The 27811-nt window shown below is 36.2% G+C and overlaps 2 protein-coding genes across 2 annotated transcripts in view; one reads left to right on the top strand and one right to left on the bottom strand.

The window, feature by feature from the left end:
- LOC138695280 (uncharacterized) overlaps positions 1-27811 on the bottom strand; it is an 815404-nt gene that overhangs the window by 328055 nt on the left and 459538 nt on the right. The window lies entirely within an intron of this gene.
- Positions 1121-27175, top strand: LOC138695279 (hemolymph lipopolysaccharide-binding protein-like). The gene is made up of 5 exons (XM_069819715.1): positions 1121-1178; positions 2824-2988; positions 7906-8035; positions 20074-20343; positions 26177-27175. Exons 2-5 carry the CDS (start codon positions 2827-2829, stop codon positions 26329-26331), a joined length of 717 nt encoding a protein of 238 aa, XP_069675816.1. The 5' UTR covers positions 1121-1178; positions 2824-2826; the 3' UTR covers positions 26332-27175.

The following is a 27811-nucleotide window of genomic DNA, read 5'->3' as shown; positions in this document are numbered from 1 at the left end:
ATATCAAGTACTAATTTCAACAAGAGCAATGACAATTTTATTTACTTTATGAATCATGAGACCGTAAAATTATTGGTAGTTTTGTCTTCAACACAAGAGAAATGAGATTACACATGCACAAAAGATCTTTTTTTAACAACAATAAAGTTCTTGGATAAACAAGGTATAGTAGAGTATGAACATGTTAACTGAAGAATTTTACAGCAGATGTTCAAATTGCTGACTGTACATTTGAATGCATCAGTCTAATCTTCTCCGCAAATGTCCAAGAATACGTTCGAGCAATCCTGGTTCATTCTTCATTTGCTGGAAGGCATCTACAATCTGATACTGCAATTCTTCAGGTGTGGTGATGACTGTTGTGTAAAGTAGGCGAAAATCGAAAGGATTTAGATCATATGACCTAAATACAGATGTTCCTCTATCTATCCACCGTTAACTACGTCATCTGTTTAGATATCGTCTCACACTCGAAAATAAATAGGTGTGGAGAGTGCAGCTTATATACGAAGCGTGAATGTTGCCGCTTTACCATATCCAGGCGCTATGCAAAATTATCCGGTGGGAGATACTGAACAATTCTCCCTACAGCGCCGACCTGGGACCCAGTGATTTCCATATCTTCAAACCGTTGAAGAAGCACCTGGGTGGTAAGTGATTCAACACCAATATGGCCGTTCAGTAAGCCGTCACGACATGGCTTCAGAGAATTAAACCAGATTTCTTCTATGCTGGCATTGATACCTTGGTCTGCCGTTAGGACAATGTTTGGACAAGTATCGTGACTATGTTGAACAGTAATACATACCAATGCTCTATTACTGTGTATCAGTATACACTGACTGTAAAGTAAAATTTATCCAACAGTGCTATTGTTACCTTACTTCTTGAAGCAATCCCGTACATACAAATTAAAATCCCTGTTTTTCTCTTATGGCACACCAACAATTCAACACACTGTATATCTCATAAAAACGTGAATGAAGCTTATATTAATCCACAATACTTTCCACATAGGATAACATGATAACAAACAGATGTTTGAATTAAAAATAATCCAGCATCTTCATAATCCGATTTCAACAGCAGTATATAAGCAGTCGACATAGTTCTCCACGTTAATAAGTTCACAGGGCCAAGAAGAATAGTCTAAGGCTTCAAGATCTTGTTACTTGCAGGTAAGAAAAATATCTACGTGTTCAAATAATCTGTTAATATAATATAAAGGCTCAATTTATATATATATATATATAATTACGTAACTAAACCTTTAAAAATTATTGACTGGAAAAAGACATGTAGAAATGGATTATGATGATAGCCTATATATCATTATTAATTCCGCGACGAAGTAGTGGAGGCGTTATAATAAAATTATTGAAGTTGTGAGCTGCGTCAAACATATTTTGGCATCAAGCTACATTTCTACAATACAATTATTAATTTAGTTCTCTGCTAAAATTTCTCAAGTTATATTCATTTGATAAATTTGTTATTTCTTGGTATAGTTACAGTTTAGACATAAGGAAAGTTGCAGTATCACACACAAATTTATTTTGGAAATGAATAATCATTCTAATTTCACAACAGATGGTGAAAAAACGTATGTCAAATTTGTCGAGAATAAGTAGGCTATGCAACAAACATTTAAGTAAATATTCGCTTGCAGACTAGGCCTTCTGTTCGTTAGTTTCGGTAATTGAAAGAGAAAAATTCTATCTCGGACTAGATGGGCTCGGAGTTAAACCTGGGTAGCTAAGAAAATAGAATACTAGCACTTAAAGCTGACAGATCCGAGTTGAAGTTCAAGACAGAACTTTCATCTTCCAATTTTTCAATATTTATGTTGATTTATGCTCATTATTCTCGAGTTGAGCATATTTTCGAAATTATTTAACATCTTTCCGGCTTTTATCTTATTTATTTAAATTCAGAACCTAGTATTGAGGTCCAGCATACGTAGAAGCAGCGATGAAATTTCCTCGCATGACGTCCCATATTCTCGAAAGGACATTTTCAGCATAGAAATCATTGTTGATAAACAACAAAAAAAGTTTTATACCTGAAATTTTAGACATGTCATAATTTGTGACGAACACATGAATTTTGAAAAGTGTCATATACAGTGTGCCAGTTCACCGATCAACTGAAAAGAAATTTGGGCCAGTTTTAAATTATTATTTCATTGTTTGTGTAATCATTTTTATGAAACCTAAAGAAGGTATTTTCCATGTTGAAACTTTCATACACTACTTTTAACACTTGAATATAAATAATTGATTAAATGGCGATTTTACTCGTGTCAATTACGCAAGCATGTGCGGCTTACAGCTGTTTCGGTGCTACTTAACACCATGCTCAGAGCCTACTAGATCTCGGCGCTATCTCAACTTCGCTGCCTGTTGTGTGGGTGCGTTCGTGTGATGAAGAGTTGTGTCAAATAGTGTGTGTGTTCTGAAATTTATCTGTGTGTTGAGAAATTGATTAGGGTGTGTTTTAGTGTGTCTGTATATTTCATATTGTTCTAGTGTGTTGAGTTTTTGGTTTTTGGGTTGTATGTGTAGGATTTCCATGTCTGTATTTATGTTACTGTATGCGTGGTTAGCATTAGTTCTACATATGCCGAACACATAACTAATGCTAACTCCTGGATAGGCCTATTATTATTAAAAACTTTCAACATATTACGTCATTAATTCTTAATGTATGTCAAACGACACGTGGGGATTGACGTCACACAAACTAGTCTTGACAATGAACCGAACATCAGAACACTCATTCCCATTACTGGAATAAAAACTTCAATCTGATTGTTGGGAACAGGTAATGTCATACATCTCGATGGTTCTCAAGGCGACGTGTCTGCTGCTCTGCGTCATGGCGTTCACAGAGGGCACAACACCCAAGAAGTGCGACAACCTTCAACCCTCAGACCTGAAGTTGTCCGTCACCAGCCGTCGCAATCAGACGGGTCATTGGATCGCACAGGTTAGTAACATGACTTAAGTGTTAACAGACCATTTTTCTAGTCGCCACATCTGAACGAGCCACTAAGTACGGAAGACAGAACCAGTGATATGAATAGTGTACGACGTAAAACACCAGACTGTGGCTCCAGTGCTAGAGTGCTGGTCTTCGAACCCCGGGCAAATCGTGTTAGAATTTGTGGTGGACAATTCAGAAGTTGCAGAGAGTTTTGTCAGGATACTCTCGTTTCCCTCTATCATGTCACCAACACTTTTCATCTCCCCCTCATTTCATATTTCATCTGCAATAGTAAAACAGGCTGCGAGTAATACAAGTTTCCGATGCTGATGTAGGAAGGCCTTTGGGGGACGGGCCCCTAGGGTACTCTGTGCGAGAGGTCCCTGATTCTACCAGGGACTGAGGCAGGATCGCCCACCTATCAGAAATGGCTTAGGACACTCAGCCATTGAAACTTATCAGTAGGGATGGAACTTCGGACACCGAACCTATGAAGTTAACTACATCGCGTGTTATACAAGTCGTGTTGTTTACATCAACTCAGGGTAGTACAGGGACTTCTACACAGCACTGCTATGTTTCAATCAAAATATTTCTCTATATAGTTAGGTGAATAAAACAAACAGATTGTAACACATATTTACTACATATTTATGACTTCCTCATTCTCTTCGTTGTAGAAAATGGTGATAGATTTTAAATTTTAATTTTAAAGTTTAGTGCAATGTGTAACTGTGTACATTCTTAAATTGTCAAATATAAACCTGTTCGATTATCACTGAAACAATCTTTGTACTAAAAAGATATTCTTTCGACGTCACACGATGTTATTGGCGAGAATTTCAAACAGTTCATATCTAGGCAATGGATGCGGGATGACTTATCGTTGAATGTAAGTGCACATTTACTATATGTTACATTTTTTTCATTCAGACCATTGCCTCAACAGGTTTTAAACGTCAATATGCTACTGTATCTCCGTACAGTCAGAAGGAAAAGAAAAATAACGTACTGTAGTACATACCTTGCAAGGTTCAGTCCTCGTCATCATTGATGCAATTATCAGCGTTGCAATAAACGACGATATATTCTCGTAAGTTGTCGAAACTGAATCGTCTTCGCCTATAGCTTAAATAGTTTTTGTATCGAGAGAATTTCTGAAGAAAACCTCTAAAATGGGGATCACTCAATTTCTTTAGAGGAATATTTGCACTGAGCATCATGTTGCACGTGTCGTTAGACCCGCACAAATAAATGATGATGCTGCTGATGATGATGTAGTTGGTTCCTCAGAGTTCATTTCATTGCATTACCTGTGCGATATACTGTTGCAATGTTTATCTATAGCCTGAGTTGTTCTGGTTTTTATTTCAATTTTACATACATTACACACGATATTGTCTTCGTTAATACATAAAATGTCACTCTCATACTTCTTAATTGCATTTCGTATCTCTGAGCGATTTAACGTTTTGCCATTATGAATGGATCAGCACAACATATTCAACGCGTACTAAATACTTGTACGCTGCTGTACTCGCCAGGTACACAAAAGACGGACGGCGCGGCACGTGCCATATACTTCGATACGAAAAAACTTCAGTTTTCCTTAAGTCATCCCGCGTCCACTGTCTATTTATATCTATTATAATCTTGTGTTTAATCTTGTACCTGTTCATTATTTAATTCATATTGCATTTCACGGTGTTTGGAGTATGCAAGATATTTTTCTCAACAACACACTTCAGTTTTACTTTAACCCTCTTATTATTATGAACGGATGATCGTATAGAATTTAAAATTCTTTCATAACACGAGGGTAAGTATTCTTTTAGCATGGTTGTTGAAGTCGGCAATTTTCTAGACGTATACTTTTCAATCAAGTGATTCTGAATTTCATGGAACAGGAATATTCGTACATATCAACATCACATACAAGTCATAATAAAAAGTGGAATGATCCAAAATCGAATCATTCAATAATTTCAGATGTTCGATGTGTCTTTTGTGTCCCAACTTTTACACGTTACACCATAATATATTTTAGTTCTTAGCTTAAAAATGATCATAACCGGTCTCTTTTACAAGCATAGGCAAAGTTACAGAGTTTATAGGCGGAATTTTAATATATCTTCACAGTACCATCTTCACATAGACCACAACTGAACTGCTGACAAAAAAATTTGAATTTTGAAACAGAAAAATTACATTCTGTGTCGAAACAACATATTACGATGCAGCAAACAATACAAAACCCGCACCCATTAAACTTCGAATGATCAGAGCTCCCTTCAGGCGACATCCTTTTTTTTTTTTTTTTTTGCATACGAATCCGAAGGTAATCAGTAAAATAAACAGCTGACATCATCCTATATCCTGTGGTTCTTAAGGTTTTGGATCTGTGAAAATTCTAACTTCTACATTTTTACACCAATCAATCTGAAACTATTACTAAATTTATTTCTTACAATATGGACATGCAATACACAAATTTTCACTTTGCTATTCCAATTCGTTTACATATAATTAATGTTTGCAGTTATTTTTTAAAATAATGAATTATGCTTTTGAAAATTTACGACATTATTCTTTAAATTATACATTCAATTTGTTCCTAATAGATGTATGCAAAATATGACATATGCTTTTCATATTCTTCTACTTCCTTTTTGGAAAAAATATAATATTTAACATTTAGTTGAATTATACTTTTCAAAGTTTACGAAATTGTTCTTTAAATTCTAAATTCAATTTATTCCTTATAGATGTATGCAAAATATGACGTATGCTTTTCATATTCTTCCACTTCCTTTTTGGAAAAAAAAAATAATATTTACATTTTAGTTGTTAAATTTTCAATTATTTAAAACTTATCACTAACATGCACTAACATGTTAAAACACACAGTGATTTCAATAATTTCAAGAGTAGGAGCAAACAACGTATCTATTTACTTCACGTGCTTTTATGGACTTCTGTGCCAAATTTCTCTGAGATTGAAGAGAATCTGCATTCATTAGAGCATTTTGAATGTTACAAAATGTTGAAGATTGGAAAATCGAGAAAATGAGAATCAAAGTAAAGGATGTATGTGATATATACTATCGATATCGTTCCTTCCTATACAGACCTACCACACACATCTTTCTCCAACGAAACAGCACGAAATATTACCTGAATGAAAAGCAAAATTGGTTACAATGAAGAAAAAGCCTGTTAGAATGACAGTTGAGTGTGAGCTTAAAGAGCTAAAGCTGCACGCTCTGGTGCCTTTAAATTCGTCCTGATGGTCTTAAAATTTTTATAATACTAATATCAGCACAGATTGAGAAAACGAAACATTTTATTCTTTAGAGTTAAAAACAAAATTTACATTCTTTAATAGTTTTTTTTTTCACAATTTTCATCGACCCGTAGCCTTAAACCTGTAGCCGCCAGTAGACAATGTTTCGGTGCCTCAATTTCGTTCCCTACTTATCCAGCCAGTCGTCAAAGAACCGGGACCTGGCTCCATCATAGGCTGGGGCAAGATGAGTCACGTTTCAGAATCGGATTCACGAATGCCACCCAAGTCACCTGTATGACTTGGACACTCATTGTCTATAGTCTATATGGGCCAAAGGATAGTAACCCGTCCCGGTCCACTCCTCGTAAAGCCAAGAGCATATTCTGAATCTCAGCGCTGAGCAATCCGATGGCATCACGGTGTTCCGAATTTCACCGATGGAGTCACTGATGCTCCACCGATGTCGCACAGTTGCCATCAGCTTGCAGAGGTGGTGGCAGTCTCCATCAGCCACCATCAGTGAATCTGATTGGTTCTTATATAGGGCGGGAATTAGCAGACGAATGACATCGTGCACTGTTCTGTCATGGCGGTGTGTTCTTTTTTAGTTCTGCTGTAGTACATCACATATTCATTATATATGAGATTTCGCCTACTTCATTGAATATTACACGACTACTATGAAGTAACGAATGTGTATTATCACCCTTTAATTCGAGAAAAATTCGTTCCGGCACCGGGAATCGAACACGGGGCCTCTCAGCTCTACGCGCTGAATGCTCTTTCCAACTGAGCTATGCCGGGACACGATCCACTGTGCCGGCTGAACTCCTCTCGAATTTTTCTAGAATTATATGTTGATAATACAAATTGGCTACTTCATAGTAGTCGTGTAATATTCAATGAGGTAGCCGAGACCTCTTATATAATGAATATGTGATGTATTAACTGTTAGCAGTTTTCACAAACTGATGTTGAATATGGCCATAAAGTCATTTAAATATGCGCTTCTGCATGAATGACTTACATGGCTAAAGTGCAGGTAGTAAGGCCGTAAAACATTACGAGAGGAGTTCGGCCGGCACTGTGGATCGTGTCCCGGCATATCTCAGTTGGAAAGAGCACTCAGCGCGTAGAGATGAGAGGTCCCGGGTTCGATTCCCGGTGCCGGACCGAATTTTTCTCGAATTAAATGGTGATTCTGCTGTATTGTTTGTAATGAGCACAAAGTAAAAACAATATGTTAATGGCTTATGAGCGAACATGTCAACGGACCAGTTATTACTACCGGTTCAAGAAATAAATTGTTTATGCTCTCTTTTCTTTGAACGAGATGGCAGTACGAAAATTTCGCAAAATTTTGCTAACGTAGCACAGACAACAACTTATACAGTCGCCACGACAGCCATCGATCCTTCCAGCAGTTTTGTTCCTATTTCGCTGCAGTGTGACGTCATTGCTGTCCACCGGTCCTGTGAGATTCGGAATACGGTGCAAGCAAAGTCAGACTTGGCCAGACTGTATTGTAGTCGTCATAACCAGAGGAGCTATTGTATCTCTCACGGTTGGAGCAGGCAACAACCAGGTTGATGTGTAGTGTGTGACTCGAATTTGAACAGGCCTTTCGCTTGCAGGCAATGCTGCAGCACAAAGGACAAGATGTAACGGGTATGCAGAATGAGGGACTCTGGAGCCTAGATATGGACCACACCACATTCACCTGTGAAGGAGGCGAGACTGTCGTTATAACCGCCACCGTGACAGGTATGAGCGAGATTGAAACGTTGGAATTGTATAAAAAGTGAATCTGCTATTTTCTTTTTTCGAAATTAATATTCATTTTTTTTCCACCAAATCTTTTAAAATTTTTAAATATCCTCTTCTGTAGTGTGCTAAATAATTTTAAAATAAATATTGAACAGTGTACAATTATTATGAAAACATTACTTACATGAATATCCTAACTGATGCTCCTAAAATATTGCTCACATAAAACATGCTAGTGCTTGAATTCAGACCTGGCACCGGTTTAGCGCAAGTGAATAGAGGGTAAGTTAGTACAGCGAAGAGTAGGCCTACCATATGAGTGTTCCCTCCTCCGATGTGCTCTGCAGCGGAACATCCTACACCAGCGTTTCTCAAACTTTTCTGAAGTGGGACCACTTTTTTAAGTCAGAACACTTCCGCGGACCACCTTACTCTTGTTCCCTTCGAAAGCAAATTTATCATTTTTGTAGCATATTTTAATACCAGTATATTTATATTTTAAAATAGAATGAATGAATGAATTAAAATTAATTTATAATTCAATTAATTTTATATTAGTATTAACTAATTAAGTTAATGTTAATAGAAGAAAATTCAATTTCTTTTTTTAATAATTCAAGACTAATAGAATTTGGATAATCTTTAACTTATTAACTAAAAAAAATGAAATAAATGTTGGTACTCACATTAATGAGATGGATGAGCTTGCCGATTCTTGCACAGTTCTATATTTGGATGTCTAGATAGTCCATTAATGGCACTATAATCACTGATATTAATATCTTCACACACAGCTTCTGAATTATTAACACTGCCTAAATGAAGCGTATCATCACGCTCCTTTCTTTTCAAAGATCGGATAGAACCCAGTTTTTCATTATTTATAATGGGCACTATTTAACAGAGACATAGACAACTACAAGAGTGTACCATATAAGAAGGATTTCAAAGAACTAACTGCTAACACGCAAAAAACGAATCGACAATGCACATAATCTGTTATAAGTTACTTGTGATTGGTTACAAAAAATATTTAGAAAAGTATTGCAATTTGAATTTCTGGACCTGATTCGCCAGGATTTTAAAATAGGTAGAGTGTAACATTTCTTATATCGTTATCTGAAAAAACAGAAATAAAAAAATTACGCAGAAAGAAGTAAAGATGCAATTTCGCACGTTCTATTTTGGTGTACGACTTAAGGTATGTGACCATTTCCCATTTCAATCTGCAGACTGGATGTCGGCAAAACTATTAAGAAAGTCATAAATACATGATAAGATTGAGTACTTTGGTCCTCTGTTAAGAATTCGGGTGGCCCCTGGCTAGGTTGTGCGGCGCCAAATGTGCAGGAAAAGATGGCAAGAAATCCCACGATCATAGTGCTTTAAATCCCTCTTTTGTTACTGAGAGTAGAGTGGGAAGTCGGTAGACGGGTAGGGTAATAAATTTCATAAAATGTCAGTACTGGGAGGAAAAGTGAAAGGCGATTGCCATGTGTCATTTCCAAACTGACATTTTCAGCTATAGTGTGATAAGCAATTCGTTTGAATTTGATTTTTTTTCTTCAGTCTTTTTTCGAAGGACCACAAGGGCAGACCTCGAGGACTACAGGTGGTCCGCGGACCATTGTTTGAGAAACGCTGTCCTACACCATACAGACTGACCGCACTGAATACCGTTCCACAACTAACCCAATACCCCTCAAAATGAACATAATCTGACAATTACTTTCCGAGAGCACTGCACCTCAGGCTTAGAGGTATCAAGTCTAAATACAAGCACGGTACAGCATTACACAATTCTTAAGAATGACATCTTGGAACAGACTCATACATTCAACTTGGTAAGATCCAGTGTTTCGTATAAATTTTATATTGACATACTGAGCTAGAACTAACTCAGGAAGAAGTAATACTTTACATGTACGATTACAGGAGTTAATTAAGGTCCTAAAACTATCGGCGTAGCTCAGACGGTATAGCGTTTACTTGCTGAATTAGAGTTGCGCTCGGGCATGGGTTCGATTCCCGCTTGGGTTGATTGCCTGGTTGGGTGTCTCCGAGGTTTTCCAAAACAGAAAGGGGAATGTCAGGTAATCTACGGTGAATTCTCGGCTTCATCTCACAAAATATAATCTCATTATCACCAATTCCATCGACGCTAAGTAACTCAGTAGCTGACACAGCATCGTTATATAACCAATTAAAAACACAACGTACAGCTGCAAGCATTGTATTCTTCCCTAACATAATTAGGAACATTAAATTCAGACGTTTAAGATCGGAAGGCCATGTAGCAAGGATGGGTGAATCCAAAAATGCATTCAGAGTGTTTGTTGGGAGGCCGGTGGGAAAGAGTCTTTGGGGAGGCCGAGACATAGATAGGATGATAATATTAAAATGGATTTGAGAGAGGTGGGACATGATGGTAGGGATTGGACTAATCTTGCTCAGGATAGGAACCTGTGGTGAGTTTATGTGAGGGCGGTACTGAACCTCCGGGTTCCTTAAAAGCTGTAAGTAAAGTTAAAAAAAAAAAAAAAAAGTGACAGAGGATTTAATGAAATACTATACGTACAGGAATAAGAGTAGTGGAATTAAGATAAATTAATACAATTTTCTGTAAGATTTATTCTAATTGTGCTTATTGCACGAAATGAATTAATAAATTATGAATAAAAGTCAATCCTCCAGTAATGATAATGCATTGAAACTGCACTGTTAGGACCAAAATAAAAAAATGCTCGTAATAAAAATCGAAATTGAATATATATTTACATGAATAATTTGTGCTTCCATTTAGGTCCTTTATTCATTCCCCAATTTTTTTTACAGAAATTACTTGACACCTAGTACAGGGACATCACTTTATTTTTACCAACATTTTTAACATTAACCTGGCTATACTCGGAAACACTGTTACCCCCCTTCCATTACATGAGTTTGGTTTACTAGTGCAATATGTAAACAAATCATTTTACTAGCTATAGGAGGAGAGAAAAGTAGTGTATCCATTTAAGTTACAGGGAAATACAGTATTACGATTTTCAGTTTCATCATTACTTTTACGGTATTCTATAAAAAAATAGTGGAGTAGGAAAAATTTTTTTTTCACAAACTCAACTCTTCAGGCGGTTATATTCATTATGTAATGTATACTTTATTCAGCATATTACTAACCTAATTTATTCCTGAGAATTTTGTGAGCACTTCCGTAAGAAACCCCAATTTCTACAGCTAGCTTCTTGACCGACTTATTAGGACTTCGTTGCACCCTTTCTCTAGCATCTTCTGTCACCTTTGTTGGCTTTCTTACACTTTTTTTCCTTTCTGTACATCCTGTTGCTTTAAATTTATCTACCAGATTAATGACACTTCTACGAAAATATTTCGTAATTATATAATCAGGAAAGCGTAAAAAAAACTGTTGTTCACATTCGGTTATATTGTAATTCCAGTTTGCATCATTGTCCTTCATATCTACAAACAGTAAAACAAAACTCTTGTTTAAATAATACTGTTAAGTAATAATAATAATAATAATAATAATAATAATAATAATAATAATAATAATAATAATAATAATAATAATCCGTGGCGCTACAGCCCGTGAAGGGCGTAGACCGACCAGCCGGCTGCTGGCCTAACGCCCACATGCCGAAGCAGAGGTGGACGATCATCCAACCAGAATGGAGGTATCGTGTGGTTAGCACGATGATCCCCCAGCCGTTATAGCTGGTATTCGCAACCGGATTTCGCTACCTATCGTAGCTCCCCAAGTGCATCACGATGCTGGGTTAGCACCGGTCCCATACACTGGCCGAAATTTCATGAGAAAATTTCTTCCCCCAAGAGGACTCGAACCAGCGCGCATTCCGTAACGCGAGTCCTAGGCGGGATGCCTTAGACCGCGACGCCACGGCGCGGGACAATACTGTTAAGTACCGTACCATATTATAGAACACCGTACTTTCGGTAACTCTAATCTTCACTTCTGCTCAGTTCACACAGATAAATTCAGTTATGCTACACACCATACCTGTGTGAAAATAAACTTCAATAATATAAGCTCTTTCTTCTATAGAAAATTCAACATATTTGTGAAACACACTGTACTCTGTACTGTTTATTTAACTGCTATCAACAGCGGCCGTAAGTTTGTGTGGCTACGTTAGAAAGGACATTAGTGAAAGGGGTGGGAGTCAAGTACATTCAGAAACGCAGGTACAATAAAAATGCAAGGAAAAATAAAGTGATGTCCCGGTACATGTCACCCAACGTAAGAACCAGGAACAAAAATCACGAATAATGAAGACTAGAAGTAAATAATGTTCTAACTATAATTTTCAGACTTTCGAGGAAAAGTAGTTATGTACAATATGCGTCCCACCATCTCTGAACAACCAATAAAATGGTAAAGTAACGAGTCTGAACATCGATTATTATTCACTACCAGCTTTAAGCATTGCCCGTATTTTCCTTTTCTTCTTCTATATTCAATTAAACTGGCTGTTAGACTTTTCGGAGAACTCAGCAACTCAACCAGGCATACAAAAAATCAAAAGGAATTCTTTACTAAGTTCTCCTCGACCCTAAAGACGAACCTTCACATAGCGTCACTTACATGAATAATAACATTCCCAGCCAAAACATCTGCCAGTGTTAACTCGATTTAAAACAGATCAAGATCATGTTAAAAAGAAATCATCATGTGCCTTAGGTTCAACTGATTTTGTTTTAATTAACATTGTCTTTAACTTTAGGAAAACAAAAACACACCCCTTGGTTCCTATACATCAGTTTAGCGTTGACTATGTTCTACATTGATCTGAAAATGTAATGAGTTATGACGCACATTTAATATAATTTCATGTCCATATATGCTTCCACTTGACCTTCAAATACAGCTGACGATAAATAGAGAATTCCCATGTTTTTAGTCTGAACCACTTAGAGTGTCACAGTGAGCTAAAATTTAGTTCTTTTTTAGTTGTACGAAAGAATCAATATACCGGGTGTATCTCTTGACCCTATTTTTCGGAATGTAGGGAACACTGCATTTTATGGGATGACACTATAATTCTGGAGACCTTCGTATAGCGAAATCTCCCTGCAGACGAGCCAGAGTTTGACCCCTACTCTACTGATGACTATAATAAACAAGCGAACAGTTAGTTGCACGTACAAAACTGCGTCCACAAGTGAAACGCAAGGAGTACAGATTCATATTTGCGGTACTGACTGTGAATATGTGGGTCCGTATAACTTCAAAAAGATAGGGTCAAGAGTGATACCTGATATTCTTTTTTAATCAATATCAAGAAAACTGGAAAAATCACGTCAACAGAAAGAAGAACAATTGATTTCCAAAGGAAATTTTAATGTATCTATCGAGAGAGAGAAAAGGTCCATTGACAGATCTCGAAAGAGACTGTAACAGGCCACTCAGCCCAACACTTGTCAGGATGATAATTTTTTTTTTTCATTTATATTAGAGGATTTTCCACCCCTTGACCGCTGTACACTCCCTTATACCTTACCCGGTTTTTTAAATATTAATTGAAAAGTGACATCTCAATAATTCAGACTATAATAATTAGCGATGAAAGAGTATGATGACGCAGAATATCTGCGTGCAAATATATGTACTTCGGTACATTAAAATAATATATATATATTAATTAAATTATTTTTAAATTTTTATACAGAGTATAGATACAGCATAATCTCACTATAAGTCATTTTAGGACACAATAGGGGAGACTGTTGTACCTTTAAACACTTTTCACATTTCGTTTTTTTTTTTAATTTTGGGAAATTACATTTTTTTTAATTAAAAATACTTTAAATAATTATTGAAAATTCCTTTACAACTTCGTGCATATATTTTCCTGTTCTACACATCTATTAAGGACGGAAAAAATAAAATGTAATATGTTCAAAGGTACAACAGGTTCATGTACATTAGAACATACCCTCTTGAAAGTTAGAACACATGTAATATAGGTGTAAATATAGTTGTAAGAACTGACAATCATATTTAAAATGTATTTGCAATCATAAACCATAGCAGGCTTCTCTGATTTAGATTTTATTTCCTGGAGGAACAAGAATTGCTTCAACAGCTTTCTTCAAGGCATCCGGATCAATTTGGGACCTCTTAAGTCCAGACTTATTTCGTGACCTGATCTTAAAGTAAAAGAAAGACAAAACCAATAGTATTGTGTACCTTGGAACATGTTCCATGGTACAGGATGTTCTGTGTTCAAAGGTACAAGAGGGTGCACGTTTAAACAAATATGACCCCCAAAATTAGAGATTCGAATACATCATGAAAATGATAATATGTCATTACTCATGAGATGATAGGGGACACATTGTACTTAATGGATGGTAACAAATACAATCTGGTTTTATGTTAGATAACATATATCAAGGGAACCCGTATGTTAAAATTGACCAAAATATGCATTTTTAGATTTTTACTTAATATTATTCCTTATTCAATTCTGAACAGATTGATATATACATTATTAGCGGTAGGACCTTTTTGAATGTCTTTTTATGACTTTAAATGGCTGAGTGTGCGTGGGTATTTAAATGCATGCTAGCGTCACGCCCACTTCTGTAGTTCGTTCGACTGCAGGCTGTTTCTATCATTATTTTTTCCTTGAATTCATGTAAGAAGAAGAAGAAAACATGTACAAGACGAAAATTGTGTTGGCTACTCTGTTCTAGCACAGAGTAGCCAACAGTGCTTTGCTTGTTACAGTTGTGAGAGTGAATTAGCACGTGGCTTTGTTTATTGTGATTTTGTGGTGTTGTGAATATAGTTCATAGTGCTCTTATTGTGTAAATATGCCTAGAAGAAAGAGTTTTAATAAACGGAAAAAACGTAAGTTCCGTGGCAATCAATATACAAATACAAACAGTGTTAGTTGTACCCCCAGCATTGAGGTTAGGGCAGAGAAAAACAATGAACCTACACCTAGCTCATCCAAGAAAAAACTTGTTTATTTGGAGAATGAGAATATAACAGGTACTGAAGGTCAAAATGTGTCATCATCTAGTAATAATAATATTATTATAGATTTAGGTATACTATCTGACTTCATAAAACAGCATGTGAAATGCAAATACTGCAATAGTGAAGACTGTGTGGAAATGTTTGAAAACATTAGTTCCAGGAAGGGATTGGCAACAAAAATAAATTTACATTGCAGTAATTGTGAAAGTGTAAAGTCCACAATGACATCTGCAATGAACAGAAATAGGCTGTACAATGTAAATACAAGACTTGTTTATGGTATGCGAAGCATTAGTAAGGGCAGACACGCTGCACAAACATTTTGTGCTATTATGAATCTTCCTCCTCCACCTGCTAGGTTTGACAGAGAAGTTTTCTTTATAAATGAATCCCTCTCTGAAATTGCAGAAGCCTCAATGAGAAAAGCTGCAATGGAAACTGTGGAGTTGAATGGTAACAACAGAGACATATGTGGGGCTTTCGATGGCAGTTGGCAAAAGCGGGGGCATACGTCACTAAATGGTGTTGTCACTGCAACATCATTACTCACGGGCAAAGTGTTGGCAGTGGAAATATTGACTAAATATTGTCAGACATGTTCACAGGGAAAGGGAACTGTACATAAATGTACAAAAAACTATAAAGGTTATAGTGAAGGAATGGAGGTGCAAGGTGCAGTGAACATTTTTAGGCAGTCTGAGGATTCTCTGAATATTCGGTATGTGCAATATCTTGGTGATGGTGACAGCAAGGGTTTCAAAAAGGTACAAGAAGACAAACCCTATGGGGAGGGGGTAGAAATTGAAAAACTTGAATGCATAGGCCACGTTCACAAGAGAATGGGAGCACGACTGGGAAGACTCAAGAAGGAGCTAAAGGGGATAAAACTGGATGATGGCAAGACACTCGCTGGAGCGGGTCGTTTGACCAATACAGAAATTGATCTCTTTCAGACCTACTATGGCTTAGCCATTAGAAGGAACACAGGGAATGTGGAAGAAATGAGGAAGAGTGTATGGGCTACATACTTCCATAAAATTTCAACCAACGAGAAACCATACCATCAACTCTGTCCCAAAGGTCTGGATTCGTGGTGCGGTTATAATAAGGCACAAGCTCAAAATAAAGTATATGATCACAGACATTCCCTACCAGAAGCTGTCATGTTGAAGGTAAAGCCAATATTCAGAGATCTTGCTGACAAGAAGCTGTTAGAGAAATGTACACACGGCTGCACCCAAAACCCCAATGAAAGTTTCAACAACTGCATATGGGAAAGATTGCCAAAGACAGTGTTTGTGGGCCTGAATGTCCTCAAGACTGGTGTCCTGGATGCTGTTATCACTTTCAGTGATGGAAGTAGCAGTAGAAAGAAAGTTCTGGAGTTGATGGGCATAAAACCAGGATTGAATATGGAACGTGCGCTATGTGCCATCGATGTCCGAAGAGTAAAAGAAGCTGAGAAAGCGATGCAAACCCAGTCAAAAGAGCATAGGACTGCAAAGAGGAAACAGAAAAGAAGACGAGAAGAGGAAGAAAAGGAGAAGGAAGATGATTACAATCCAGGGATGCATTGAAACTACAGTAATTGTAAGTTTGAACTTTATCCACTGTTTTCTCAAAACTACATTTTTTATACTTTAGGTACACTTTTCTAAAAAAACTATTGCAGCTATCAGTCTGAAATTTGGAACAGTGCTTTATTATTGTATTAGTAACTGTTTGCTACCACAATTACTGTTCTAACATTATTAGTTCCATTACCAGTCACACAGGATTGATTGTTTTGCTATGTAAATTAATTATAAAAAATGAAATTGATTTAAATAATGTTAGAAATAAGTCAGCATTCTAGCAGAGGTAGTAAATTATAGCCAAAAGTATTATTACTAGTCCTCCAAAGTTTCAAGTCTCTAGGCTTAATACATTCTTTGAAAAGTGTACCTATCAAATTGATTATGTATAATTAATTAGCATAATTTACATCTGAATTATTCCAAAACTACTATGTCGATTTATATGCAATTATAAATTATGTTTTCTCCTACTTTTAAGAACGAGTGTTCAAAATTTTATCTCATTATATGCAAAAACAGCCTAGTTACTTAAAAATATGTAAATGCATGAAAATCTAAAATTTTAACATACGGGTTCCCTCAATGAACGAAATGTTTACTTTTGGTACTAAAAAGATTCTTTCGTTCACAGAACTCACATTTGCAATAAATCAAACCAAAACTACGACCAGAGCTGCTTAGCGGCTTTCCCTACAATATACTTCAGTTTGAGTCCTCTAGATAGTAGCAAAAAATAAAAAACAAAAAATCTTCAAAGGTACACTATGCTAAAGGTACAACAGTCTCCCCTAATATTTTGGGAGTCATGTATTCTAGAAATTAAGATATTATTCTTTCAAGTAGGTTTACCGTACTACGAGGGTAAGTCAATAAATATCCACACTTCCCTTGTAATGTTACGTAGATTGGCTATACCACTTTGTGAGCAACAAGTCGACATGTGATGCCTTTGTCTGCGCATGTGGAATGTTTGATCATTAGCACTCCAGTTAGTGGTGAGTTATTGCACAGTAGACATGGCTGCACCTCTCTCCGTGTGTACTAAAGAAGAGCAGAGTGCGGTAAACCTTTTTTTGTCGTCTGAAAGTGTGGACTACCAGGAGCTCAAATCCATCGAAGGCTTTCTGCACAATATGGGAACAATTCTTACTACGCCGAGGTGTGTACGGTCCACACCTGTGGAGTAACGGTCAGCGCGTCTAGCCGCGAAACCAGGTGGCCCGGGTTCGAATCCCGGTCGGGGCAAGTTACCTGGTTGAGGTTTTTGCGGGGTTTTCCCCTCAACCCAATTCGAAAAAAATACTGGGTAACTTTCGGTGCTGGATCTCGGACTTATTACACCGGCATTATCACCTTCATCGCATTCAGACGCTAAGTAACCTGAGATGTTGATACAGCGTCGTAAAATAACCTACTAAAAAAAGATGTGTCTACGAATGGATTGGCAAGTTCAAGAATAATCGGACAAGCATCAAGGAGGAGGAAAGATTTGGGCGATTATTCACAATCATTAGTGATACCAACACTGAGTGACTATCGCTGACGTGGGAAACCATATGCAAATTACTCATGGTTCTGCGTATGGCATTATTCATAACGTCTATGAGCAAGTTCGATCCCAAAACTGCTCACTCAAGAGCACAAGCACAATAGCGAGTCCATTTGGCAACCCTTATTGGACCACCATGCTAACGAAAGTGAAGCTTGAAACGAATATTCACTGGAGATGAAGCGTGGATTCATCACTGAACCTGAAAGTAAACTCCAGAGCATGGAGAATCTGCAGACAAAAAGGAACTCAAAAACAACCCTCAGCAGGAAAAGTGATGTTCACAATTTTCTAGCACTTACACGAGCCAATATTGCAACACTAGTAGGAGAAGGGTTCAACGATAAACACTGAACGTTACAATGAGATGTTGAACAACGATCTCAAGCCCACAATTTGAACCAAACGCAGAAGTCTATTGTCGGAAGGAGTTAATTTCTTTGTTGCATGACAATGTATGCCAACATACTGCCATCCATACTCTTCAAACTGTTCAGATACTCGGTTTCGAGGTGTTGGAGAATCCTAAATACAGTTCCGATCTTTCCCCGTCAGGTTTCCATCTATTTGGTCCAATTAAGATGCCTTAAAGGGCATCGATTTACCACAGACGAAAAAGTGAAGGAAGCGGTGCAAACGTGGCTTGCTGCTCAGTCGAAAAACTTTTTTTCTGAGGGCAACAGGAAGCTTGTGCAATGGTGGACCAAGTGCATTGAGAAAGGAAGGGACTATTTTCAAAAATGAGGGAATTTTAAGTTTCATATTGTTGTAATAAATTAGCAAAAAAAGAGTACGGATACTTATTAACTTACACTCGTACATTGGTAACATGATTATACAAACATAATTTCACAATAACACATTTTCGGACATGAACAACAATATTTGAGAATTAGAATTAATATCCATATTTCCAGTGGTCTTACGTACATTCACATACTACATTAACCACGTTGCAAAAGTATCATTAAATGGCTTTGTGAAATGCGTACAATTCTTTGTTCTCCCCTCTACTGCATAAATATACAATGTTTATGTGTGCGTGTTCTACTCGAGGGAAATCTACGTAGAAGTGGTAACTCACTATACCAGTGTTTTGATTTAAATCTTTAATAAGTTCAGAAAATCCCAAAAATATATGTCTCCTTTTATTATTTCTTTTCTGTTAAACGGAATTAAACAACAAACTTAAAAAAAAACAAGTAACAAGAATATCTTGAATTTTTACAATTACTAATCAGTTAATAAAATCAGGTTATTAAGACTTGCTTTATCTCCTCCAACAACACCGTTTTTATATATCCATTAAAACTCTCTCAACCCATCATAACAAATGCCACAATAACAACCTCCAGACTTCCGGTGTAACCTTATTACATACCAAACTCAACCCAAACCAGTTGATCTCTCCAGATCAATTGATCTTCTCATCTTAACCAATGTATAGGGCAGATCTCCAACTGCCTCGCGTTCCGACCGTCCTCCACACGACGATCCCCCTCCCCTCCATCATCCAGGTGGGAGGCCGAAGGCGATCGACGCATGCGCACAGAAATAGTAAAAAACTGATACACCAGAAGTCGTTTTGTAAACATACATATTCAGAAAAGATACTCAAATTTACATTCTGCCGGATTACAATATAAACCATCCAAACATACCGTTACATCAGTCTCTCTCCCCCTCTCCCACTCACTCACTCTCTCTCTCTCCTCCTCTCTCCCTTTATCATTCCCACGTTTTTTTTTTTTTTCCAATTTCATGTATTAGATGTTAAAGGGCTAGGTACATAAATTATTATAACAGTAAAAACACACAATTTTCACGAATATTTTACTAAGATTCTTATTTGCTTGAAGTCTTGAATTGTTATGATCTCCAGCTCCTCCACGTAAACCGAGCCCCAACTACGAGCTAATTCCTGGACTGGGATATTACAAACTGCACACGGAGGGAAAAATTTGGCACAGAGCTCGTCTAATCTGCGCAGAGGAAGGTGCCCACCTCGCCATCATCAATTCTGAAGAAGAGGCGGAAGAGCTAAAGGCGATTCTCGCTAGACACCCGAAACTATACTCTGATTATAGGAACGAGTACGTGTACATCGGCATAAGCGACATCCGCAGCGAGGGAGACTGGATCACCATCTTCGGTGAGATTGGAGTATTATTCCAGAAACTAGATTGCATGCATCTTGCTTTTTATGTCGTGGGTACTGTCCTTACTTGTTTGTAATACCTAGCTATCAGTTATTATGTTTTTTTTTTTCCTCAATGGAACAGTTAATATACTAATTCTTTCTTATTAAATACAAAATTATTTATTTCACATAAAGAAATCGTCGTTGTTCCTGCAATAAATCTTATGTGACATAATGATCGATTTTCAGATTTTTCCTCTATTAAATAACTTAAATAGCGATACAGCAAATAACAAAATCTCCTATATGTAATTATATTTCTTTCTTTCGAAAAAGTAAGAATTTATATTTCACCTATGTACTACTGCCATAAAATTAATAAACGTGTTTTTCTTCCTACTGAACAATTCTATATTTTGCACATAGGAGTTATTGCAGGAACAACGACGAAATATTATATAAACTAATCCATATAAGTTTTATCCTGTATTGTTCATGATTGACTCCGGAAGTCCTAATGTAATTTTTCGTTTTCATAGCTGAAGATATCCTGTGATTTAAAGTTGAAATAGTCGAGTCAATTTTATTAAAGTATATCTCCCGAATATTTGTATGGTGGAAAAGGTGAACAGGCTGAGGGAGCAAGGTCAAGAGAATAAGGTTGATGTGGAATAACTTCCTAACAGACCTCTTTATAACAGCTTTTGTAATGTTAACAGTAATCGGAATGGAATTATTATGCTGCAAAATATTTTGATGCAGTTTTCGCGGTCGTTTTTTTTTAATTGCGGCATCAGAGCGACTGAGATGTTGGCAAATAGGTCTCAGCAGTAATCGTTATATTCTCGGAAGTAATTCATAGTAAATGATGAGCTTTTAGCCTCAACACATGCACAACATTAGCTTTCTTGTTATGGTTTAGCTACTTAGTAGTCTGCGACAAAGCACACTAGCATAACATTATCGGAATGCTTGCGATGAATTGTCATAATTTGAGTTGTACTGTCTCTTGTTTGTTTAGGCATTAATTTTATATTATTTTTAGATTAATTTCGTGTCCATTTTATTAGTTGTGAAATAACTTCTCGTAATACTATTAAAAAATATTGGGCTGAAAAACGATGTCAAATCGTTGTGGTGTGAATAGGGATATATTATGCGAAGTTTTACCGTTAGACAGCAGGAGCGTTCCATGCGACACAACATCTTTTAGGGTGTATATTATGTCATATGCTACAGTTGATTACGTTCTCCCGCTTTTTGGTTTTCTGTACGTGTCAAAATTATATTTAAGTTTTCATTATTTTGTATAACCTGGTATAATTTAATATAACTCAATATTTTCTTACCTCATAATTTAATTTAATTTACAATAAATAATAGCTTAAATTTGTATAATTCTGAGCGATTCCCCTTAAGAGATGGATGGGGAAATCTACAGTATGCAGAATATAGATACGAGTAAAGTGAATATTCATGAACCTAAACGATAACTCTGAGAACGAAGTGAACGAATAAAAAAAATACATAAATAGGAACTTTGTCGAAGGTGAATATTACCTCTTTAATCATTAATATTGTAAGTATCGTACCCTAAAAGCAGGATATGCAACCACCAATGTGTTTTTTTTTTTCATAGGGAAGGGACTATCGAGATTGAATTACCCGTATTTTTGTCTCTAGTTGCAGAAAGATTAAATGCAATGTTTGATAAGATTATACAATACGATCGCAGAAGTATCAGGATTATTCCTATGTTTTGTAGGTTAAGGACGTGCTGTTTTGAATATTATGTAGGATGATTTTGAAAATGTGAAGTAAAAACATGGTTTTAATAATTAGTCTACAGCACATTAAAAACATTATTCAAGAAATGGATTTCACTTTGGATCGTCCTGGATAATAAACATCCCAGTTAATCGAGAATTTATTGCGGGCGTAAATTTCGGAGACTCCTAGAAGTACTGAATATAATCTAAGTTAACATAGCTTGCTGTTGAGTTTGCGTATGTTTTTATTAATTTTTCTTTTCCCTCTTCCAAAATGAAACTGTAGCCAGCAATTCCTACTTGAAGTACCTAGTTATTTTTGTTTAATAGGTAGCACTTTCGAGGCGCAATTTAATTAGTTAAATTTTTTTTAAATTTAAACCATATATGCAGAATATTTCGGAACTTCAATGAAGACAAAAGGTTTTCCCTGGTTTTTACATATAGGAACACAACAAAAATTTGGCATTTTGAGTTGTTTTTAAGAGTATTTAATGTACTACTAGTACACTACGTAAATCCTCAATGTTTATATCGGAAAACAAATGCAAACGCAAAGCGCATCCCTCAAAGTACACGCGCGCTATCTGTTGGTGCTAGTTCAGGATATCCCTATTAGTGTCGAGCTTTTCAAGCTGTATGTTCGGTTCAAGTTTGTCGAGCTTGACAAAAACCGAGGTCTGCTTTCAAATAGGTTCTGTCACAGCTCGCTCGAACTTATTGCTTGTATGATTTGTGCCCTTGAAATTAGCTGGACTTTCCTACCCGTCCCTTCCATCCATTCATACTTTTAGCTAGGTAAGGATTTTAGAACAAGTTTTTTAAAGTTTTATTTAGTTGTAAGAGCAGATAATTTTCATTAAAATAATATGAATAAACATCAACATAAATATAGGTGAATATCGGTACATCACATTATGTTTTACAAATACTTGATAGTTGTTACTATACCAATTACCAAAAGAAAATAGCTATAATTACATTCTTCACACGATATTCAAATCACAATATTTGTGTGACTATACTTTGGAAGTATTAGCGACGTGCAATACAGGCAATAAGTTCGATTTAAGTTAGTCGAGTATGAAGTTCGTCATTCGTCGATGTTCGGTCTGCAGAAGAAGCCTGTCGTGTTTGTTTCACCTTGTTATAAAAATATTCGCTGTCCTCCACTCCCACTTATTCATGTTTCAGTACATATCTTCCGATTAGTTTTCCATACAGAATAAAACGAAGTTTGTAATGTTTTGGTTTTCTCTCTCACGTTAGAAAATTGCACAGTAGCTATAAGTCTGTTCTTTGAACATAAGCGTTTTTAATAGCTATACTTTGTTTTATTTACACGTATATTTTTGTAATGTTTAGTCATATTAATAACAAGAACAATTACTATACTCATTACTAGACAGTGGATGCGGGATGACTTAAGGAAATGTGAAGTTGTTTCGTATCGGAGTATATGGCACGTTCCGCGTCGTTCGTCTTTTGTATACCTCGCGAGTACAGCAGCGTACATAACGAAGGAACCCCGGTCCACATTGCAACGCAGTTGTGTTATCCTGCTCAAGTATTTAGTACGAGTTGAATAGTGTAGTGCTGATCCATTCATAATGTCGAAGTCAAAACGTTAAATTCGCTTAGAGATACGAAATGCAATTAAGGAGTATGAGAGTGACATTTTATGTATTAACGAAGACAATATCGTTGTAATGTATGTAAAATTGAAATAAAAACCAGAACAACTCAGCCTATAAGAAACAATGAAACAGTACATCGCACAGGAAATGCGTTGAAATGAAATCTGAGAAACCATCATCATCATCATCATCATCATCATCATCATCATCATCATCATTTAGTTGTGCGGGTCTAACGACACGTGCAACATGATGCTCAGTACAAATAATATTCCTCTAAAGAAATTGAGTGATCCCCATTTTAGAGATTTTCTTCAGAAATTCTCTCGATACAAAAACTATTTAAGCGATAGGCGAAGACAATTCAACTTCGACAACTTACGAGTATATATCGTCGTTTACTGTCACACTGGTAATTGCATCAATGATGACGAGGACTGAACTTGCAAGGTATGTGCTACACTACTACAGTACGTTATTTTTCTTTTCCTTCTGACTATATGGAGATACAGTAGCACGTTGACGTCGTGTGTTTACGTTTAAAACCTGTTCATCCAATGGTCTGAATGAAAAAAAAATGTAACATATAGTAAATGTGCACCTACATTCAGCGATAAGTTACCACGCATCCACTGTCTGCTCATTACTATGCATAACTTCGCAAGATATGTCCTTATGCAGCTAAAGCATAAAGGCCCAGGGAGAGGAGAAACGAAGGAGAAAGGCACCGAACGTATGTAAGGGGAGGAAAACATTGAACAAACGTAAAGGAAGCTTCGGGTCTATAAAGACTCGGCAAACTTGAACCGAACATAAGGCCTCTTACCGATTTTCAATGGTCTCTGTTATTTTAGTTTACATTCTGCACTTTCATGTACTGCTGAGATGCCTATATAGTAGGGCGCAGTTCGTAATATCTTGATATCCGCTCTCATGTTCGAACACTGTACGACACTAGTGTCAATCGTGCTCTGTAAGGAGCTTCGAAAGTCTGGCTTCATTTTTATTTTGATAATGTCCTGTTTTAAAATATGTTCAAATAGTTCCCTAGTTCACATCCTATGTAGTTTGTATAAAAAGTTTCCTTATAAAATTAAAAAATATACAAGCTATTACAAAATTCAATACTTCTACTCATCGTGTACAATGGGAAGTGAACAACAAGAGTAAAAATATTTAAGAGGCACATTGGTCCGACAAGTTAGCATATAAATGTAATAAATGTAATAATCCTTCATTTAAGTTTTCTGCCCAAAGGCTGTAAACCCAGCATTTTCCAGTCTCCTCTACTTTCTGCCTTCCTGTAAGTCTCCGAATATGATCAATATATCTTAATGTCCTCTATCATTTGATATCTTCTTCTGCCCCGAATCCTTCTCTCCTTCACCATTCTTTCCAGTCCAACCTTCAGTAGACAGATTCTTCTCAGCCAGTGAAACGGCCAATTCTTTTTTCTCTTTATAATAAGTTTCAATATAATTCTATTAAAAGCTTCCCAAGTATTTGAAGCTGTCCACTTGCTTCACTGTCTCATTTAGAATTCCGAAGTTTACCTTCTTTATTTCTCTTCCTATGACCATGGTCTTCTTTTTGTTTGCATTTATCTTCATCCCATACTGCTCAATGCTGTCATTTAGCTCCAGTAGCATACTTCATTCATTCATTCATTCATTCATTCATTCATTCATTCACTCATTCATTCATTTTATTCCATAGATCTTACATGAGCAATGAAGCTTTAAGATGTGGAACAAGTCAAAATTTTACAATATTACGATTACAATTTTTACAAATTTTTACAAATTTTTACAGTTTTACAATGTAGCAATTTTCTACAATTTTTACAATTTTGTGCAATTTTTTACAATATTTTGGCGAGATGTAGTGAGATGAGGTGAGGTCCGAGGATTCGCCAAAAGATTACCCGGCATTTGCCTTTTGGTTGAGGAAAACCTCGGAAAAACCCATCCAGGTAATCAAATCCCTTAGTATCATCTCCTCTTTTGCTAACAACGGCATATCATCAGCAAATTTTATGCATTTTATTCTTCTTCCTACTACTATCACTCCTCCCATTGTCTGAAAATAGTTCTTCACTAAATCCTCCAAGTAGTTGTTCAACAGTGTAGGTGAAAAAGGGCATCCTTGACGTACTCCTCTCCCTATTTCACACCCTTCTGATATTTCTTCTCCTGTCCTTACTTCACTCTCAAGTCAAATTACCACATACAATGCGGGTAGAGATATTTATTTTGATTCAACATCGTAGCTTCAAAATAATAGAATCACATTGAGAAATATAGGCCTACCGGTAGGGCAGGAGAGCCATTCAATTCCCATTTAATTCCATATATCAACTATGAAGTAACTATAGTTTTGGATAATTATGAGGCCTTCTGAGTGTAAGAATGTAATAAATGTTTTACTTGTCACCTCTAGGTCAGCCTCTGAACACTACAGGATACATGAAGTGGGCTCCGAACCAACCTAATCAAGGCAGGGAGGGTAATTGTGGCCTGATGCAGCGCACTGGAGGTCTGCACGATGGAGCATGTGTGACAGAATTTGCTTTCTTTTGTGAACAGCAGTTGTAAACATATTAATAATATATTTTAACTCTGACTATTCAATTTCTGAAGAAGCGTTTTGTGGTTTTTGAAAAAGAATTAAGACATATTTGAGTCCTTGAAAATGTATGAATGATACATTCAACTATTTAAAAAGAAATTGCCTGATTATACTGTAAATGGTAATGAAATAATTAATTTTCAGAATGAATTAAAAATATCTTTAATGACAGAGTCACTGGAAATAAGGACAAGTTCAGTGTAACAATATATAATCTATTCAGGTTCAGTAGGGAATATATCGATGAAGTTTCTGTTGACACCACAATGAATGGTATCATGCCACAGTATTTCAGGTATTGAAATCTAATGTAAAGCAGTCATTCCTTCCAATAAAGCTTAAAATAATAAGTCTCCTGTAAACGAAAAAAGAAAAAGTTAAATGAAGTGAAATCCTTTATGAAATTTTTAAATAGTGATGCTGTGAATCATATTCAATCACATGTTTGTATTTGTGATAATTTTAACGAGGATGGGAATTGTAAGCATGAATAGTCACACTTTACATGTTTCATGTTTCTGTGCAATTTTATGCCTTTAATCATATATGTTACAGATAGGTCGGCCTTATAGGCTTTGAGGTTAACAAATTTGTCAGGTTTACTGCGCTGCCATCTAGTTGTTACATAAGTAGTCACGTCATAATTCCCTTTGAATTGCATTAGTGACTGTACTGCAATCTCCTGTTCGTTTACGGCGGACGGGTGGCGATCCTGGCGGTTGTTCTCTTCAAAATGCTGCCGATTTTAACATAGCGATGAGTTATCTGTTACATATATGATCTAGGCTTTAATACACAAATTAATATGCGTCCTGTGTGTTTTCTTTATCAAAAAAATGAGCGATTTCAAATATATTCCAAGTCCACAACCTTCAAGGTAAGTTTAACAACTCCTTCATGCACAAACTGATAAAAAATTATTGAACTGTTACATACTGTATCTTATCATTCTAAAACAAGATACTTCAAAAATTAACTGTGCTTTAAAAAACACATGTTTCGAATGTGAAGGTCAACAATTTTGGGACGAAAAGTAAAAAGGAAGAGAAGCAAAAACGTTCCAGTAAACAACGGTCTGAAAATTAAACATGTGCGAGATAATGCCATTTTATGCTGGTTGGGGGCCGCTGAATACTAAGTACTAATTACAACAAAAGTAGTGACAATTTTATTTAATTTATCATCATCAGACAGTAAAATTCTAAACTTTGGCTTCAACACAACAGAAATAAGATTAAACATACAAAAAAGATTTTTTTGTTTGAATAACAATAAAGATCGAAGATAAACTAGGTACAGTATAATATGAACATGTTAACTGAAAAATTTTACAGCAGGTGTTCAAATTGCTGACTGTACATTTAAATCTACATACTTAGACTTCAACAAACAAAATTTGATAACACAATCTCAAGGGAAAGAATGGAACTCTCCGAATCATAATCC

Source organism: Periplaneta americana, chromosome 2, assembly GCF_040183065.1.
Source record: "Periplaneta americana isolate PAMFEO1 chromosome 2, P.americana_PAMFEO1_priV1, whole genome shotgun sequence".
Classification (NCBI taxonomy): domain Eukaryota; kingdom Metazoa; phylum Arthropoda; class Insecta; order Blattodea; family Blattidae; genus Periplaneta; species Periplaneta americana.
The sequence above is the reverse complement of the archived record's forward strand: the minus strand, read 5'-3'. Positions and strand labels throughout refer to the sequence as shown.

Bases quoted from the DNA above. Each gene is read 5' to 3' on its own strand.
- LOC138695279 (XM_069819715.1), top strand. From the start codon at position 2,827: ATGTCATACATCTCGATGGTTCTCAAGGCGACGTGTCTGCTGCTCTGC. The intron at 2,989-7,905 runs GTTAGTAACATG...TTTCGCTTGCAG, and splicing joins CGGGTCATTGGATCGCACAG to GCAATGCTGCAGCACAAAGG. The intron at 20,344-26,176 runs GTGAGATTGGAG...TGTCACCTCTAG, and splicing joins AGACTGGATCACCATCTTCG to GTCAGCCTCTGAACACTACA.